The 19,392-nt window shown below is 51.8% G+C and overlaps 4 protein-coding genes across 4 annotated transcripts; 3 read left to right on the top strand and 1 right to left on the bottom strand.

The window, feature by feature from the left end:
* Window positions 1-586: 586 nt before the first annotated feature.
* Window positions 587-2,744, bottom strand: BO97DRAFT_403762 (M14 family metallopeptidase). Its single transcript, XM_025694807.1, has 2 exons — window positions 2,250-2,744; window positions 587-2,184 (listed from the first exon to the last, which is right to left on the bottom strand). Exons 1-2 carry the CDS (start codon window positions 2,637-2,639, stop codon window positions 808-810), a joined length of 1,767 nt encoding a protein of 588 aa, XP_025554308.1. The 5' UTR covers window positions 2,640-2,744; the 3' UTR covers window positions 587-807.
* Window positions 2,745-3,728: 984 nt separating this feature from the next.
* BO97DRAFT_441176 (uncharacterized protein) lies at window positions 3,729-4,409 on the top strand (the record flags this gene model as incomplete). The annotated part of the gene is made up of 2 exons (XM_025698142.1): window positions 3,729-3,890; window positions 3,945-4,409. The coding sequence occupies 2 exons, from the start codon at window positions 3,729-3,731 to the stop codon at window positions 4,407-4,409; spliced, it is 627 nt and encodes a 208-aa protein (XP_025554307.1).
* Window positions 4,410-7,041: 2,632 nt separating this feature from the next.
* On the top strand, window positions 7,042-11,622 carry BO97DRAFT_240159 (Arf family guanine nucleotide exchange factor SYT1). Its single transcript, XM_025690782.1, has 3 exons — window positions 7,042-7,690; window positions 7,760-8,989; window positions 9,042-11,622. Exons 1-3 carry the CDS (start codon window positions 7,264-7,266, stop codon window positions 11,558-11,560), a joined length of 4,176 nt encoding a protein of 1,391 aa, XP_025554306.1. The 5' UTR covers window positions 7,042-7,263; the 3' UTR covers window positions 11,561-11,622.
* Window positions 11,623-12,651: 1,029 nt separating this feature from the next.
* BO97DRAFT_421945 (uncharacterized protein) lies at window positions 12,652-15,234 on the top strand (the record flags this gene model as incomplete). Its single annotated transcript, XM_025696745.1, has 3 exons — window positions 12,652-13,344; window positions 13,403-13,722; window positions 13,791-15,234. 3 exons carry the CDS (start codon window positions 12,652-12,654, stop codon window positions 15,232-15,234), a joined length of 2,457 nt encoding a protein of 818 aa, XP_025554305.1.
* Between the last annotated feature and the right edge of the window lie 4,158 nt (window positions 15,235-19,392).

Genomic DNA, 19,392 nt, shown 5'->3' with positions numbered 1-19,392 from the left:
ACTCTTCCCGCCACTGGGTCGGATCCGGCCTGGACCTGAGGCGGACACCTTGGCATGTTGCATAGAGGCTGTGCCAGTTTGTCAGTAACTCTGCCTGTGCCTCACCACCCAGTTTAAGCAATACCCCGTATGAACCGACCTTCCCCTTAGGAGCATGTGTTGATGGGAACGGAACGAACAACCATGGCACTGCACGGCTATCTGGCATTGGAATAAATTGGAAGAGAATCACACCCCGCGGGGAGAAGGCTTGGCAGGATTGGCATTACCCAATGCCTTTGCCCGCCAAGCGCCGCTTATCAGCTATCCGCCCGTCGCTTATCAGCCCGCCGTTGACTTCAACCCTCAGCCATTACTCATGCTCCTCACTAATTCGTCCATTGCACCCCTCTAATCATGTAACCCTGACTAAAACTCTCTCATTGCGGGTGCTTGGGAGCGATAGCCTCCTTGGCCACAAGGAAAGTTTATCAGCCCCAGCATAGACTATCATGGCAAGCCTACGAGGTCCGAGGTGCGGTCGAGACTAGTCGGCACCGAAACAGTACAGGATCTTCATCACCCAGCCAATAGATTGCTGCAAGGAGCCCAGCGGAGCAGTTACAATGGTGGGAGGTCCCGATCGAAGTCAGATCGGTCAAATATCAACAGTCATGAATTGTACCAAAAGATAAACATATACACCGGTGCCAAAACACACATCATTAGTCATAGAATTATCGGCCAAACCATCAGGAGAGAGCGGTATTATCGAAGGTGGAGAAGGAATCACATCGTAGGTGCTGACTTTTAGAATCGACATCCCCATCACCGACGGAACTCGAGCGAATGTTCCTCCTCCCAGTCCACTTCCTCCCAGTCCACTTCCTCCCAGTCCTCAGGGTCGAGTGGGACGCTGTTCTGGGCTTTGATCTCCGCCTCGGTTACTGGAGGGACGTTGTTGTCAACACGCGCGGAATTGTCCGTCGTCGAGGCGTACACTCCGGTGTCCGCCATTTCAGCCTCCCAGTCAACGTCAAACGCGTTCTCCTTCAGAAGGAAAGACCCCAACTTCAAAGCAACATGATAGATCTCTCGGCCCGTGGGGATGATGTGCTCGGATGGGAGCAAAAACCCGTAGCTGCCGCGGTCCCGAAGCTTAATCTGATACGAGTATGTCGCGTGCAGCTGGTGGTAGAACCAGTCCAAAGCACTGCCGCCCGAAGACCCACCGATGGGGAAAAAGCGTTGGTCGTTGGGAGTCCGCGCCGTGACCGTGCCTTCACACGCCGACGAGACATCATAAATCTCATGCGTGGTATATCGAATGACCTTGGCCAGGCCCAGACCGAGCTCTTCCAAACTCTCCAAAGTAGGCGGGACGGATGAGCACGAATACGAAAACGGATACAAGATCTGCTGCGAGTATGAGTGCAGATCCACAAAGCTGACGATCTGGGCGTTGTTGTTCTCGGTTTCGTTGCGAGCCCACTGCGCCAGCTGCTGTGCCTCCACGCCCTCGAACGGCTCGTCGCCCGCATAGTTCTCGGAGCACGGATTGGAGCGGGTCCGCTCGCCGTCCCATTCGAAATCCCACGTGCGATCAAGATCCAGTCCAGGACAGAACCGGAGACTGGTCTGTTGTCGGTTCTTGCGCCACAGTCGATCCGTCTCCCACGTGTAGACATATCCGTCGGGATTGAGCGTCGGAACCAATACCCAGTCAAAGTCCTCCAGCAGGCGGGTGACCGCCTTCGATTGACCGTACTTGGTGATCATATTATACGCGACGTAATTCACGGTCGAGGTGCTGATCCATTCGCGAGCATGGCTCCCGCCAACGAGGAGAATGGTTTTGCGAGGCGTCGAGCTCTGGCCACCATCGCTGCGGACACCAAGTCGTAATGCAGGGATTTCTCGGCCCTCGTAGGATACACCCACGCTGGTCATCCGCGCGTGGGAGGGGAACATAGATGCCATCAACCGCATCCACGGCACAATCACGCCGAGGGGCTGGTATTCGTGGAAAAAGACGTCGCCGAGCTGCGTTGCTTGACGCCCGGATGGGATATGACCCGATTGTCCATCCAGCCCGACCCGTCTGCGACTCGGGTAGGAGGCGTAAATCATGTCTGCGAGATCGTCTATCAAGGGGGTGTAGGCAGTGTGGAGGGATTGGGGTAAAAGGCCGAGAAGTGAGGGGATCTAGGCGCCGCAAGCGTTATCAGCATCAGTGCAAACAATCAGTACTCAGTGAGTCAGAGGCTTACCACTCCCTGGGCCAAGCGGACATCCACGAATTGAGGGGTGGATGCCCAGACATCAAGGAACAAGATATCGGCCGCTTGAGCGAGCGCTTCCGCTTGCTCTTCGTTGCGCAGAGTGAACCGCAGAACCACATCGCTGCCATAACGCGCCAGGGCCCGGGCTGGCGGAGGGTGTCCGCGCAATGGACTGCTGGTCGACTTCGGGATACTCCAGAGGGACTCAATCACCCAGTCTCGAAATCGAATCCATGGCCTCCGGGTATCTGGTGGCTGAGAGGACAGGATGTGGACGGGCTCGATCGGCGGCGGTGGAGTGATGCTGGAGCCTGCGGGGACGGCGGATACCAGGGCGACCGATGCGACCAGCAGGACTATGGACAGGATATGACGCATAGTGAAGGCTGAGTACATTGCTTAAGCTTTTGAAATGACTCAAGCAATTCCCCAGACGGATGTCTGGTGAATAATTGAGGGAATAGCAAAGATGCACGCAGTGAGTGAGGCGAGGAGAAAAGATAGTGAGATGGTTGCCGAGGGTGAGCGAATGACGGCAACGGCGGCTGTGCTTGCTGCCTCAGGCATCAGACCGCTAAACGCAGCCTTGTGCCTTGGCTGGTACACAATTCGTGCTGGGAAGTATCGATGCTATAAAGCCAAATCATAATTATAGAGCAGCCAATTTCTGAGCGATTTCTTATGTTATTCATTACCGCTCATAATAAAGTTCGCACACTGGTGGTTGATCTGGATATCCGCATAGGTCGAATATATATCATTTGTCTATCAGATGGAAGGCATTGCGAAAGATGCCCACTGCAGTACTACCGGCGAGATACTCTCCATCTTTGAGGCATGACTGAAACAGAGCATACTGGAGATAGACCCTTTCTCGTATCGAACACTACAATCAGACCAGGCTACGCTGCCCATTAGCAAACTTCTCATTAGTTAGTACTCCGTACACGGCCGTCATCTTGCTCTAATGTCGTTCAACTGGCCCGCGGCAGCTCGGCCACTAACCCCAATATGGCTAGAGACCCCCAAGTCAATTTGCGCTAGCCGGTTATGGAATGGTGCCCTGTCAGTGACCTGTGACCCGCGCGCACAAAGGCTACATAGAAAAGCGCACTACAGCCGAATGGGGAAATCAGCTCTACTGCCTGGTCCCTTCCAAGTTGCTATCAAGTTGCTAACACAAGCTGAGACCTCAAAGCAGATGATTTGCTCTTTACGTATCGTGTCGATTACAAGGACGACATTCACCTTACTTGACTTCGTCTATCGAGCAATTTTCCTCTACATGACAAAGTCTGCGTGTGTGACGTGAGGACGTCGTCAAGGTCCAGTGACTCACCAGTTCAAGGGTTTCTTCAAAAGCAGCTTGTCGTCTCAGGCGATAGTCGCAGTTTTTTTAAACATCACCGCTCCTCTACTTAGCTCGAGTTCACGGAGTAAACTATGCAGAAAAACACCGATGACAACATGGAGAACAAGACAGATGTGAACATGGAAGAAGAGATGGAAGAAGAGATGGAAGAAGAGATGGAAGAAGAGATGGAAGAAGAGATGGAAGAAGAGATGGAAGAAGAGATGGATGAAGAGATGGATGAAGAGATGAAGCATGCTGTGAGGACATCCACACAAGTAAGTAAATGCCGATCTACATTCCTGACAGCCTCGCTGATATCCCTCGTGCAGATACAGATCGAGCTTTGGGAAAAGCTTAGAAGTACAACATATAACCCAGACACTGGCTACATTGTATTCCTCCGCAATTGGGTCAGTCTCGTGCAAGAGTTCCGGGAGCATCATCCGCTCACGCCTATTCGCGAATTCTACCTCTTCCTTGACGCCCTCGAAGGGGTCGAGCATCTCAACAGCTATCGGCGCCTTGAACTCAAACAAACAGCCATGGTCGACATGGCAGACGTCTATCTCAGGTTCCAGCTCATTGAATTCGGCAAACAGGCAGGTTTCATGATCCCAGAGTCCACCCACAGAGCCCTAGCATCCTTGACCGGCGAGAGAACACACGAGGATGACCAAAGCAGTAAGCTGCGTCCGCGCCAAAAACGCAAGTGTGGGCAGAGGCGGAAGACGCGACCGGTGAAGTGCTGCTATGTGAGGACGCCAATACCATCTGGTGCCGCTATCACGGGGTGATGGGCTCCCATTTCTCATCGCAGTGCCCTCTCCGTGCGGAGAAATGCAGGAAAAAACCTCGAAAGGGCAGATGCCCCTTGCCGACGGTGAAGGAGAAGAGGGAAGAGCCGAGTGGCGGTGGAGGCCATCCCCATGAATTCCCCGCCCAGACTCTGCAGGTTGCTGCGGACGGTTGCGGCTTGCATGTTGCCCACGAAGAGCCGTTCTCGTTGTGTTTTAGAGAACCTGTGTGAGTTGAAGACCTGATATATCGGCAGGAGAGGATTGCCATCAAAACATGCTTCAAGATTTTTCAATGGCTGTATCTTGGACGGTGTCGATGCTCATCTTTGTGGTTGTGTATTGCCGAGTCTGTTGCTCCGCTTTGTCCTTTTATTGATTGCATTTGTTTATCTCAACCACTAGTTACCCGGGGGCAGGTAGTTAGTTCGCACGGCGTTAGTAGCGGGATAGATACCCAGGGCGCGCATGTTTCTGAGCAGGCGAATAATTGTATTTGCACAGTTGTCGTGGTTTTGCTTTATTTCCAATTTCTGAGAGCATTTCTCCCAATTACGAGTAGCAATGCACTTTTGGCGGTGAGGATAGGCTAGGAGCGTCGCCGCATGCAAACCGCTCCTTAAGTCTAGCCCCCACGGAACATTGATCCTGACAGCCCCGGCTGTATCGCTAATGACTGACAAACCAAACCTCCGAGACGAGTGCTTGCCAAGGCCTAGGTTTGACGCCATCTTGCATGCGGAGGCCGGAGGAGACCGATAAATGATCTGGTTACAAATTAAATCCCATGCATACATACAATTAATGTATTCTAAATGTGCGCGGAGGAGAGATTCTGTGTGGTGGATCGGTTCCTTTGGGTGTCCCTTGGTTCGCAGGGGACAGGGGCTGGCTGGCTGGCTGGCCAGGCCCTTCCCAACTTCCCCATAGCCCTGCGGTTGTTTTTCGGATCTCTTTTCGGAATGGAGCACTTTAAACCCCCAATTGAAATGTACCGGTACAAGTCTCCAAGAGTTTAATGGTCACATTAATGTTTGACATGGCTGGATGTTGGGGGAAGGGAGTGGGGAGAGTGGGCAAGAGAGTTTTCCCTACAGCTTTCACAGTGTGCAAAAGCTAACAAGAAAACAGGGTCACTTTAGTGGGCATGGGCAGGGGGTCTTCTCCCCCCTCAGTTAACGAAGGGGGCGTCCAAAGGGGGAAGAAAGACAGATGACGACAGTTGGGGGGCCTGACGTGGCCAGAACCTCGGTCACGTGAGATAGTATTGCGTTGACTCGGCCAGCTGCGGGTGCGGGTTTTTTTCCATCCCACATACGACAATACGAAGACCGGTTCGAACACACAGAGAAGGGTAAAAGGGAAGGATCTCTACCAACCAAGTTATATTTGGTGTGTCGATTTGTCCACCAAAGATGGGTCGTTGCTGGGGTAGAAAAAGGGGCCAAGAACATCATCCTAGCTAGGAGAGGAATTGATCCATCCTTGCGCCCGTCGTTCTCTATATTTGGGAGGGCTCCCAGACAAGCACTTTATAACGCACGCCAGAACTGTCAGGATCGCTCGCTAGGCCATTGATAAAGATAGAAACAATTCTGGGACCACGGGCAGTTTCACCCGTGCATCCAGTATGAGACATACTATGGAGTACTATCTACACAATTATGATGAATCTGAATCACTCCTGCTAAGTAAGTACTTGGGGATAGTAGACGAATTCGGGACTAGGGAAGAATTTCTTACAGGGGCTGAAAAAAAGGAACTTGGGAAGCCAGCCAGCCCTGCGCTGAGTGCTAGTTTAGTTTAGTCTAGTCTAGTCTAGTCTATCTAGTATGGATTGTGTACTGCTACCGTACCTTCTACTGTACTGTACCTAATACCTATGCACCCGCACGTGTGAATCTCGGCCCGGGATTGGGGAGGGCAACTCTTTGGGCACAGCCAACCAATGGAACCAGACTAGTCACCCTTCTGGAATCCTGCTCTGCGTCCACTTCCTCAGGCTCCCAGGCCATCAACACCATCCCTCCGTTCTCCTCCTCCACTTCCGCCGCCCGTCGTCAGCATCGCCAGCTTATCCTTACCTCGCCAACCACCCTTTCTCTCTCTCTCTCTCCCCCCCTTCGTCTCGGCCTTTCTGATCCCCCTCCCCACACACACCATCTCTTAGTCGCTTTTCTCATTCTTATCATTCCTTGTCAATTCCCTTTTTCTCTCTTCTTCTTCCTACCCTACTGTCACGTCTACACTCCCCCTCCTCCAAAAGTTTACTTTCTTTTCCTTACCCCTCCTGTTTGCCTGCCAAACTTTCTTACCACCAGTCCCGACCAACGACGACAACCATCACACCTCTCCCCTCATCTGGCCGATTGCTCGCTGCGTTACCCCAATTCTTTTCTCGAGCCTTGACATACTGAGTCACTGGGTACACGCACTTGGCGATGTAACAGCTCCAACCGGGAGCTTCAACGGTTTTGACTTTGAAACGGGAATTTTTGCTTCGGTGATCGACTCTGCCTGCCGCCTCCTTTCCTCCCTCCCTCCCCTCCCCCCTTTTTACGACTGCGCTGCTTGCAACCCAACGACTCCCCCTCGTCCTTGCGCTGTCGCCTGACCTGACATTCCCCTCCCGACGCGACCGCGATGCAAATCGGCCTGATCCGCAGTGACGTCTTCACACAGTGTCCCTAGAACTGTCCATCGCCAACTTCCTTCTGCCCCAATCTCATAGGACGTCGTACGGTTTGCGCGGTGAGGCAAGTGACACAGAGCTTCATACACATTCGAATGGGTCTCTTCGACAGGTTGCGCTGCAGGATCACCTAGAGACACGTCCGCTGGAAACACGCTCACTATGCACTGGAAGGGTTTGCGGATTGGTTCTTCCGATAGCAATGAGGCCAAACGACGGAGCTACTTGTTCGAGCCAAACGCACAAGCCCGCCATAGCGAGCACATACCACGTCCCACGCTCTCGACGACCAACCTCAACCCAAGGCGCTCTGAGTCGGCTCCTCGTTCTCCGTCTCTGGCCGGCCCAGAGTTTGACGAACAGCTGAATGAAGGGCACGGCGATCACGGTCTCACGGGAACGCGCAGTCGCACCGATGACGCAGGCCCCAGGCCCAGAAATACGGGTCTTCTACCTTTGCCAGGCAGTGGCCCCAATTGGCGCATAAACCGGTTTATTTCTATGAGACTCCGCCATGCGTCGGATCCTCAGTTGTCCAAATCCTATGCCAAGGGAGAGAAGGATATTCCTCCCATACCTGAACTTCCGCGTGAGCCTCCGTCCTTGTCCCTGTATTGACTGTTCGCTGTGTCTAACTGCGGCGGGCATTCTGGTCTAGCTCCTACTATTATTACGACTGCGCCTACAGGCCACGAAGTCGATGAACCGGTCAAACGAAAAGCCAAATTCAAATTCTTTCCGGATAACAAAAAGTCTTCAGTGGAAGAACTCCCGATTCAACAAGGTAGCCTCCATGGAAGGCCTCGACATGTCGCCCAGGGTTCGACAGGATCACAAGCCGCGGATACTAGCCGGTCGATCTATCGGGTCAGTGGGGAGGAACCAGGGCGTCTGTCAACCACGTCGATCCGAAGTAATGGTCGGGATCACCTGAATGAGTCGAATCGCTCTTCGGTGGTTGACGTGCGGTTTTCTGAGTCGTCTCGTTCGGATCACAGTTCTGGTGATCATGGGGCCGCGCGCACCGTACCGTCTAATGAGGGGTCCATATCCAGCGCGAAACGATTCCGGATGCCACGACTGAAGCGAAATCGCAACCCCCTATTTCCACTACCCCCTAAACCTACCGGGTCACAGTCGATGAACGGTCGCACGCCTAGATCCTTGAATGGCCAAGCAGGTCCCAAGCCAACCACACCAGACGCGCAAGACCAGGATAATATCTCCCCGCTACCATCTCCTTCGCGATCCGCAGGTGTCGCCTCTCCGCGACCGCCCCTGTTGAGGAACGACTCGGCCAACTCGGCCCACTCGGCCCACTCAACTCCCTCCACTCGGAATAGAAACCCTTTGACCACGCGCGCGCGTTCGTCGACCTTGGACTCCCTGGCCAACATGCGTTCCAGCGAGCCGCAGGCATCCCCTCATCTCACTCCCTCCGGACGTACGTCGACCTCGACTAGTGGACGGAAAAGCTTCGGCGACATCTTCAACATCCCGCAGCGACTCCGCCAGAATTCCGAGCCACCCTTTCCGCGAAGCGGGTCACCGGCTGCTCGAGGCGCAGAGACCCCGGCCACGAAAATGCCGTCTTACCCGGCCCGACAAGAGGATGATACCCCAGCAACCTACCTGGAACGCCTGGAAGGTGCCATTCCGAAATGCGTTATTGCCAGCGTGCTTTCGCAATCAAACGATGAGTTCTACAAACATGCACTGCGCAAGTACATGAGAGGTTTCTCCTTCTTCGGTGACCCCATTGACATGGCTATTCGGAAGCTATTGATGGAGGTGGAGTTACCAAAAGAAACACAGCAGATTGACCGATTTCTTCAGAGCTTTGCGGATCGATACCACGAATGTAATCCTGGTATCTTCGCAAATCCAGGTACTAGCATCAATTTGTCACCATGAATTAAGCTGACTTTATCACTTGTTAGACCAGGCTTACTTTATCGCATTCTCGATCCTGATCCTGCACACCGATGTCTTCAACAAGAACAATAAGCGCAAGATGCAGAAGCCAGACTATGTCAGGAATACCCGTGGGGAAGGCATAACAGAAGCTATCCTTGAATGTTTCTATGAGAATATCTCCTACACCCCCTTCATCCATATCGAGGACACGAATCCCAATGGGCGACACCTGGCTAAGCCCCGACGAACTCTGTTCAAGACCGCCAGCTCGGATCATTTGGGCAAAGAACCGGTGGATCCATATACCTTGATCATGGACAACAAGCTTGATTCTCTTCGCCCAAGCCTGAAGGATGTCATGAATCTCGACGATACCTATTCCTGTGATGGAACGGAAGGCCCGCCTGACATCCAAGGTCTCCATCGTGCGTTCTCGAAATCCGCAGTTCTGCAGATCGTCTCCGCCCGATCTCGCCCAGACGCTTTCATGCCTTCGAGTATGGAAAATCCGATTGACTCCAGCCCAGGTCTAGTGGACATCAAAGTGGCCAAAGTCGGGCTGCTCTGGCGCAAAGACCCGAAGAAGAAGAAGGCCCGGTCACCCTGGCAAGAATGGGGCGCTTTGCTTACCTTCTCGAAACTCTACTTCTTCCGGGACGTGAACTGGGTGAAATCACTTATTCACCAACATGAGTCTCATGAAAAGGAAGGTCGCCGTCGGGCTTTCACCTTCAGACCCCCTCTTACTGACTTCAAACCTGATGGTATGATGCCAACCGAAGATGCGGTCGCTTTGCTGGATTCTAGCTACAAAAAGCACAAGAATGCGTTTGTCTATGTCCGGTCGAACGCTCTTGAAGAGGTCTTCCTGGCGAATTCCGAAGCGGATATGAACGATTGGTTGGCAAAGCTCAACTATGCGGCTGCTTTCAAGACTACCGGTGTTCGAAGCAAAGGAATGATTGCAACTAATTACGAGGCCCAGCGTAACCGCATGAGCCGCAGGGGCTCGGCTGCATCTTTGATGGACAGAGAGCCACCCTCCCCGAACCCCGCAGCCGACATGGGTGAGGACCTGCTCGCATCACAGACCCAGTTGATGCGCCAGAAAATCCGAGAGGCCAATGAAAAGTTATTCGTCAGCCAGAGGCAGCTCGATGATCTGCTGCGGAACGCGAGACATCTACAGGTGTTGACCCCCGTGCATTCCAGGGCTCGCGAGCAGGTCATTATGGCGGCCGGGCGCATGGCTGCGAAGCTTAAATGGGTGAGACAGGACATCTGGCGCACCAGATGCTACCGAGAGGTGCTCGTTCGAGACCTGGGCGAGGAAGAGAAAGAAGTCCAACCCGTGGCTGAACAGCCACGTCTCCAGCTGCAGATTCCTGCTCCAAGCACCAACAATGCCGTCGAGGTTCCGTGCGAGGAGACCGAGACGATCAAAGTTACCTCTCCCATGCGGGAAACTTCCCCGCATCCAGTTTCTGCGAAGCCACCTTCCATCTCTCAACCATCGCCACACCCTGCTTCAGCGGATCTGAGGAGGCCAAGCATTCCCGCATCCTTCGCTTCGTATGACCAGCCTGACCGTGCTGGTCGGCGTCTATCTGTTGATGTTGCTAAGGAACGCGCCATGTCGAGCTCTCCCGACCGTTCCAACCGACTTACTCGGGAAGCCTCCGTCCTCAGCGCCGCTAGCAGACTGGATGTTGCGAGCCTCGGGTCCCACGCATCTAAGCTTACTGTTCCCAACAGTTTCGAAGAGGGTGAGGAACGAATTCTTCGGGAAACCGGCCTACTAGACGTTTCGCGAAGGCCATCGCTTGCCTCTAAGGACAACGAAGCCGAAACCAGGCATGATGACACGCAAGCTAGACCCTCGATTGACCGCACCAGCAGAATTCGACGCAGCCTTCACCGCACCCTTCGCGATGCGCCGGGTGTACACGCCAACCACCCCCGGAGCAAGAAATCACGTGACTCGGCAGCCAGCTTGGCCGCGCTTGATGATACTCAAGGGGCGCATGAAGGCGAAGGCCTGTCGCGGAAGTCTGCCAGCTTCACCGTACATGGGAAGAAGGCCTCTATCGTCACCTTCGGTAGCGAATGGCAGAATATGCCACCTGAGGAGCGCTTGAAACTGCGGAAACCCACCCCATCGGATGAGCCGCGAGCCACAGACCCGGAGGTCGGCAGCGGTGCTGAGTCCATTACTTCCGAAAACAACTTGCATCCACGCTACCAGCACTCCCTGCGCAGCACCAGTCCCAGGGCTCGCGAGAGTCTCCAATTCTACGACGAGATGGAGGAGTTCAAGGAAGCTTCCGAAACCCTCTCTCGCGACAAAACGAAGGGCGAGACTGATGAGGTTGTCGATTCCAGCGCCAGAATATCCGAAGTCTCTTTTTCCACTGCTGCGCAAGAAACACCCAAGAATGTCGTCGACGAGCCACTGTCACCGAAAGCCGGCAGCAGCACTGCTATCGATGAGCAAACATCAAAACTACCACCAAGCTCCCCCGAGCAAGCTGTCCACGCATGAACCTTCACTCCTTACCTACCTTTTCCCTGGCCTTTTCCTGTTTCTTACGACCTTATACCCCCGTTCAACTTCTTTCATTTTGACTTTCCCTTGCGTGTTTGAAGATGTCGACGGTTTCATCACCTCAATTTGATAGAGCATGCGCGGGGCTCCCTCTTCGCGCCGTTATGACTTTGATACCATATTTGTCTTGAGCCTCTGACTGGAGGGTCTGAATACGCATGCATTCGAGTTGGTGGGCGGACCATCTGATTTGACCATGTTCTTCCTGTTGTTGAGTTGAGATACCGTATTTAGCCCTTATAGCTAGCATGCGATAGCACGATCTGGATATTCCCAATCAAAAGACTTTCCGCCAACTTTCTTTCTTCCATCGTTGTAGCCGTTCAGATCCGAGGAGGCTGACCATGTTGACTTTTATAAGGGTCTATTGGCAATGACAATCACCCTGACTGTGTCTATCGCAAGGCGGCTCATGATATACTGATACTAGGGGCTCAATCCTGCTACGAGCTAAGACTACACCTACTTCTACCATACATGTGTGATTCATTCACATTGCGACCTGCTTAGTTACTCGTCTCTTTGGAGAGGTGTGGTATTGTGGTTTCGAGTACGTACCGAGCGTTGACCTGGCTGTCTTTCCTTCCTGCCTTCTCAGTGAGAATTGGATTGGTATTGTACCCAATACCCTCTTTCTGCAGCTGTCGTTGTAACTTGCTGGGCTCCTACCTGTACAGTACTTGCCAGCCCGAGCCTCCCGTCCAGCTCCTTCCTCGTCTGTTCAGAAAGCCTCCCAGCTGGGGGTCAAATCGACCACCCACCTCCAGCAGGACTGGATCCCTCCTCTTCTCTTCTTCTCGCTTCTCCCTCTCCTCCCTCTCACTTAACTCTCTCCATCCCGTCTCATAACATCGTCTCAACGCATAATCTCATCTCACCTCTCACATCGTAAGAACGAACAACTTGCACTTGCACAAACTATCAAAACGCTTGAAGCTTGCACCTACCGATCACCAACCGATTGACTACCCCCGTCCACGTCCTCCGTCCTACGTCCTAATCCTAATCCTCCCACAATCTAAAACAAAATGGTCGGAATCAACATGAACACCGCCGGGTTTTTGGGCTCTCGCGCTGGAAAGGGACTCCTGAATGGCGATTCCAGAGTTTTCGGCAATATCTTCCCTATGCCCTCTGCTGTGATCGGAGCGGCTTTTGATCCGTCGGGCGTTGTGCCCTCGTCTCGTCTTTTGTGGAATCTGAAGAAGGGGTTTGTTTTTGATGCTGTTTATCGGGTTCCTGTTATGATGCTTGCGAAGGATGGAGCTGTGTCTGTGTCTGTGTCTATGAATGGAGTTGAAGGTGAAGATAAGGTTGACGAGGTTGATAGCATGGTCAACAAGAAGGTTGGCGTGAAGACCAACAAGGTTGATAAGAAGGTTGAGAAGATGGTCGAGAAAATGATCAACAAGATGATCGACAAGAAGGTCGGCAAGATTATCGAAGATAAGGTCCATGAGACGGTCAAAGACATGGTCCACGAAATGATCGACAAGAAACTCGAGAAGATCATCAACAAGAAGGTCGGCAAGAAGATCGACAAGGAGATTAAGGACATGGTCCACGAGATGATCGACAAGATGATCGAAGACAAGGTCAACATGATCGAGAAGAAGATCGAAGACAAGGTCGAGCAGAAGATCAACAAGAAGGTCGACGACATGATCGTTAAGATGATCGAAGACAAGGTCCATGAGATAATCAAAGACGAGGTCAACAAGGTGATTAAAGACAATGTCGACAAGAAGTTCGAAAAAGATCGACGAAATGATCAACAAGAAGATCAACAAGGTCGAAGACAAGGTCAAGAAGATCGAGAAGATTCAAGATAAGGTCGACAAGAAGCTCGACAAGATGATCAGCGAGGTCGAAGTCAAGGTCAACAAAAAGGTCGATAACGTCGAGAAGAAGTTCGGCGTTTGGGAACACTCGAAAGTGTCTGGTTATCGTACCGAAGTGGTTGAGCATATTAAAGCCATCGAAAACATTAAAGCGGTTGAGCATATCGGAGAGGATGCGCATATCAAAGCCATCGAAAACATTGAAGCGGTTGAGCCTGTTGGAGTCAAACACATCGAAGTTGCCGAACACATTGAAGCGTGTGAGCATATCGAAGTTATCAAGCATATCGAAACGGGTGAGCATGTTGAAGCTGACGAATCTATAGACCTGTCGAGGTTGCCGAACACATCGCAGTTGTTGAACATATCGAATCGAATGAGCATGTCGAAGTCGTTGAACATATCGGAATGGACGAGCATGTCGGAGTTACCGGACACATCGCAGTTGTTGAACATGTCCAAGCCGCAGTTGCGTTGATGGAGTCAGTCCTCCAGTCTGAAAGCTTGGGTGATCCCCCTGTCATGAAAAATCTCGAAGTCGCTGTTCATTTGATGGAACAGGTTTGTGAACTTGCGAGTTCGGGCGACTTGGATCTCTTGAAACCTATTCAGGTTGTGATCGATCTGCTGGAGTCGATCCATAAGGCTGCAGGTTTGGATCCTGTGCATGTCGTGAAGCCTGTCAAGGTTGAGTCAGTATGTGAGCCTGCAAGTTTGGTTCCCCCTGTCAAGGAAACTGTCAAGGGAAATGCCAAGAAACATGTCAAGGAGCATGTCAAAGTCGCTGTCGATCTAATGAAGCTGGTGTGCGAAGCCGCGATTTTGGGCGATGATGATCTCTTGGTGCCTGTTCCAGTTGTGCTCGATCTGATGAAGTCGGTCGTCAAGCCTGCAGGTTCGGATGGCGTGGATGTCGTGGAGCCTGTTAAAGTTGAATCAGTGGATGAGTCTGCATGTCTGGATGAACCGCATGTTCAAGCTGCTCTGGAGCCGATTCGCAAGCCTACGAGCTTGGGTAAATCGGATGTCATGAAACATGTCAAAGTTGCTTTGCAGAAGCCAGCCCAGAGATCAGCCGAAGAGAGCGCTTTTGGAAAGAAGGCAAGTGGATCTGCAGAGTCGAGTCATGTGAAGGTTATGGAGTCCGTCAAACACACGACTTGGAAAGCAGATGCTGATGCGAAAAAGCCGTCGATTAAGCACAACAATAAAGAAGCGGCGGCAGCTAAGACTCCAGCCCCAACAAGCGGCAAATTGACACACCGGTCTCTCGCCGAGATCGATAGAATCACTGGAGTAGAACCGGGCAAACGCAAGATTTCGCTTTACTCTTTCACATCATGGAACCACGGTCGCGAGCGCTATCACGAAGATTGGTCGGACGACGAACATATGGGCCAAATCAACAAGTACATCGATGAGAATGAGAGCGAGATCTCATCTCCTCCGCGGCTACAAGACTACGAGACGGACAGCGAGTGTGATCCCAAAGCCCGGTACGCAGCGGCTGGGATTGATATCAGTTGGGTGGGTTGGAGGGGGGATTCCCCCCTCCAGAACAACGCCAGGCCCGCCCACCGGCCCATCGCCTTCGACATTCCGTCGGAGTACGACTCCTCGAGCAGACAATGCTCGAGTAACTGGAGCCATCGGCTCACCGAGCTGTCCTGGGACAGCAACATCGACAGCCCCTTCAAGCCGAAGAGGGTCCGGGGCGGAGCGGACCCTCTTCGGCTTGAAGAAAGACGACCTTCGTTCGTCTTGATGTAGTTTGTTTTGGTTTTGTTCTTTTATTTTATTTTATTTCTTTTTTGGTCTGGGTCTTGGTCTTGGTTTTGGTTTGGTTTTGGGGGGTTTTTTTTCTTGTTTTCTTTTCTTTTTCTTTTTCTTTTCTTTTTCTTTTCTTTTTCTTTTCTTTTTCTTTTCTTTTTCTTTTCTTTTTTTTCTTTTTCTTTTCTTTTTCTTTTGTATACTTTAGTTTTTTATTCTTTAGTGTTTACTCTAGCTTAACAAAATCATTTTTATTGACATCCGTTCTCCAAATGGGACGTTGAGGCAGGTAGAGCGTAAATGTAATCTGAACGACGAGCTGATAGAATGGGGAAAGAGAGAGAGAGAAGAAGGATATAGTTGAAGGAGAATGCTGTATGGAGATGCGAAGGGTGGAAGAGTTTCGGGGCGGGCTTCCTCAGGGCCGTACAGTTACGCTAGTGACCGGCAGGAATCTTCTCAAATTTACTCAAGCTCCCAGTAACACCAATGCAGCTATCGTGGAGGGGGGAATTGACCTTCAACTACCCATGAGGGAAGAAAGGGAAGGAGGAAGGGGTAAGCAGAGGTCGAGGGAAACCTGCGGAGAGCAATGGGGCGGATCGTTTTGCTTCTACCTACTACGTACCTAAGCTGTCCGCAATGCTCTTTTGTGTCAGGCAATAGGCGTGACTGATCAGAATGGAGCCTCCGCTCTGAAATGAATCATCTTTCTCCAGGTCCTTGTTCTCCTACCCACACCAACTAGACCAAGGTCTTGTTCGTTGAGCCACCTCTCGAATGCAACACGCCCATTCACGAACGATCAAAGGCACTGGCTATCCAGCAGACACGTCCATCTCCAGCCCAGTCCTGAGCGCAGAAGACAAAGGAGCCTGCTGCCACAGCATCCGATATAACCACTAAAACTGCCTACACCAGGGTTCAATCCGACAGCCTGCTCGTGCTCTTTCTCCGCACACGAAGCCCGGTCCTGCAGCATTGTCGCTCGACATCTCCAACTTCTATGTGGACCTCTGGCCAAGCTCGTCGCGAATGCTCATGGTATAAAGCTAATCCTCTGATGATCAAGTGCTGATAGGAGCGGTCCTTGATGTCTCCGTGCCGTTCGAGTATCGATGGTCGACGCCCGGTGCGCACAAGCAGCAAGATGATATCCTACACTCGCCGGCTTTTCCTCTTCTTCGGTTTCCGTCCTACATTTCTTCGCTATTCCCGATACCAGAAAGATCTAACTTAGTCCTGGATACTGTCGTCCTTCATTTTAGACTCGATCAACTTACTTTGGCTGGTCTAACGGGATGACATCATACTCTATGATGGAGGTGATCTTCGAGAGGTTGGATGCGATATAGAGGAAGGAATCTGAATGGGAGGGCTCAGGCCTTGAACACTCGAGTGGATCTTCTATACAACCAACAATGAGCGAATGTTGTCGCATTTATGGCACACGGTGGGCGGGCCGAGCCGTAAACCGCGAGCCTCCAATAATCAGCCGGTTTCAGACAATCAATGTGGCAGTCTTGCCCTTATTCAACGCGACGGATTGTCAATACACATCGCCTCTAGCCAGTCTCGGTGCGCAGATCGGAGGCCTTCGGAAGTCGCTCGATGCTCCTCTCATGATTGGTCACAGCGTTCCGCTTTGGGACACGACGGGCTGCTTGGTGAGTGGCTTGAGCGTCGTCTCTTTTGGATGTGATTTGGAGAAGTATGAGCTTGACAGTGCACAGTATTCGTGGCTCGCTGGAGCGATGGTCCATCGGGATACGTCTGGGCTCCGATTCGCGTGAACGATAACGGGATGGTGTATGGCGCGGTGGTAGTAGCAGTGGAAATCCGTGTTGAGTCGTGTGGTTTGTCGCTGAAGCTGTTGAATGACGAGGAAGGAGACTATGGGCTTGACTCTTTGTAACCTGTCGCGGGATGGCTGATGTAGAATAGCTGATGCCTGAGAGTATCGATAAAGGGTTCGGACGATATAAACCACGAAGCAGATATCTCTCGACCAGATATGACGGCCACCCAAGTTGCATTGGTAAGCCTCTTCTCGGGCTGGGGATTTATCCCCCTCCACCGCTCCCTCGGTGGTGCTGGTCGTTCTTCCAGTAAGAAAACTATTTCCAGGCTCTCAATTGGATCAGAGAAAAGACGCTCACATTCAGTCTGACTTGTTAGCAGAGGTTGAAGCGGTGCTGGGTTTACTAGTTGATAAGAAGCTATCCAGGCGACATACTATCGTGGACAGGTCGGTTGTAGTACATAACAGCAGAAAGGCTTGATGGTAATGAAGAAGCGGTGTTCTATTACAGCAACACTGCCGCAACAGCATCCTCTGGGTCTCCCTTTCCCAATAACTCCCTTGCAACCTCCAGCTCCTCATCGGATTCAGTCCACTGGCTTTCACGAGCTCGAACAGATCCACCAGTACCCATCGGAAGAGATGTCCTAGGCGCATGGCCGCGCTTCGCCAACCTCCTACAAGCTACCCGTGCCCATGCCCGCGCGGCTACTACGAAGACCACCACTGAAAGCATCGTGACTGGCGATGGAAGCCGATTTGTTATGATCATAAACACGAGAAGAAGAGAGCGGGTCGAGGTTCCACAAGAATAAATTCAGGCTTTCTATCAACCTCCATCCACCACCCATTCACCCTTCCCGATAACATCAGCAAGAACCCGCAATGAAATCAGAGATGAACCCGTTGCACAAACACACAGCCCCCTCCCAAGAATCACCTTTGGTGATAAACAACATACCAATGCAGCCCCAATGCTTTCCCCCTCTCAATCTCAGCACACTCACGAACATCACAGCCTCATCCTAGGCACAGACAACGGTCAAAAAACCCAGCCCGAAAACAGCCGCCGCAACACCCCACCGCCCGCTACACCGGGATCCGCAAATCGCCCCAGCGGATGATCCCTGCACAGCCGGATATCAGCAGGGGAGACTCCCTCAGGGAGATCGGCAGGGTCGTATTCCATCACACCTAGCGCGCCGCACTCGGCTTCCGCGCTGGGGCCGGCTGCTGGGGAACGGGCTGCTAGGGCTGCGGTTGTTGCGTAGATGGTGAGCAGGAGGTAGGTTTTAAGGTTCATTTTGGGGTGGTGGTGGAGAGCGATAGGATTGTAGGTGGGGGATGTTGGGGTGTTGAGTGGTGTCTGATGGCTCTTTTGATGAGCTGGCGAGGGTGGATGTGTCTTGATGGGTGTCTTGATGAGTGCCTTGTCAGATGGGCGAGGATGGATTTGGGTGGAGTTTGGGAGCGTCCGAGAGTTAAATAGAGGAATATTGGAAAGAGGGCCCAGCAGGGTTCTTTCAAGGTGAAAGAAACCCTGAGTTACTTCTTAGTCAGACTGTATTTAAGTAATTACAGGATGCTACAGCCAGGCGAAAAAGGCGACGTCGTGGTCGTATGCGGCAAAGAGCCAGCCCGATTGGTTTGGCTTTCTTTGTATGCAGTAGGTGCGGCTTACTTCCAACTTACCTAGGTATTAAACCTCTAGGCAGCTAGCTACTAGGTACTGTACCTAACTTCGGCGACTACCTAGGTACTGTACTTTACCTAGGTAGGATCTTGGACTACTCAGCTGGAGGGACTCCCTACCTAACCCATCCTTTGATAGTGTAAAACTGGAGCCTAGTGCAGACAAAGACCCAACTGGGCTCATCCTTGCACAGGTCTCCGGGAATCAAATCAGTCATCAGTCAAGTGGCTACGCAACGGGAAGGGAGCTGGTTTTGGTGCGACGCTGAATAGCTTTTGGTTCGTTCATGGTTGTTTGCTTGGGCTTGGTTTTGGTGCTCAGGTCAGGGCGGATACCAGGACTGAGTTTCCTCCTACTAGTTAGTACCCTCTTGGCTATTAGCTTTAAACCTCAGTACTTTTAGCTGTAACTAACCTCTGAATAGTCATTTCTATGTAGCAGAGAAGAAGAAAAGAAAGAAAGAAAGCTTTGAAGATAACTAACTATATAAACTTTGGAAGGCAAGGCCATAAGAAAATGAAAGAAGTAGAATTGATTATCAATATCCTTGATTCAATCATACTATCTTGGGAGCCTAATGCCTTTAAATAAAGGTTATATCAATTACAAGGAATGTTAACATTACTTAACGTTGAAGCCACTATACATATTACATCGCGGCCTA

Source organism: Aspergillus homomorphus (genome assembly GCF_003184865.1).
Source record: "Aspergillus homomorphus CBS 101889 unplaced genomic scaffold BO97scaffold_6, whole genome shotgun sequence".
NCBI classification, from domain to species: Eukaryota; Fungi; Ascomycota; class Eurotiomycetes; order Eurotiales; family Aspergillaceae; genus Aspergillus; species Aspergillus homomorphus.
Note: the sequence above shows the minus strand (reverse complement) of the source record. Positions and strands in the feature narration are given on the sequence as shown.

What these genes read in the sequence shown, in the direction of transcription:
- BO97DRAFT_240159 (XM_025690782.1), top strand. Translation starts at nt 7,264, where the DNA reads ATGCACTGGAAGGGTTTGCGGATTGGTTCTTCCGATAGCAATGAGGCC. An exon ending in TCCCATACCTGAACTTCCGC is followed by an intron (nt 7,691 to 7,759) that starts GTGAGCCTCCGT and finishes ATTCTGGTCTAG; the next exon opens with CTCCTACTATTATTACGACT. An exon ending in TGGTATCTTCGCAAATCCAG is followed by an intron (nt 8,990 to 9,041) that starts GTACTAGCATCA and finishes ATCACTTGTTAG; the next exon opens with ACCAGGCTTACTTTATCGCA.
- BO97DRAFT_403762 (XM_025694807.1), bottom strand. Translation starts at nt 2,639, where the DNA reads ATGCGTCATATCCTGTCCATAGTCCTGCTGGTCGCATCGGTCGCCCTG. An exon ending in TCCGCTTGGCCCAGGGAGTG is followed by an intron (nt 2,185 to 2,249) that starts GTAAGCCTCTGA and finishes TGCGGCGCCTAG; the next exon opens with ATCCCCTCACTTCTCGGCCT.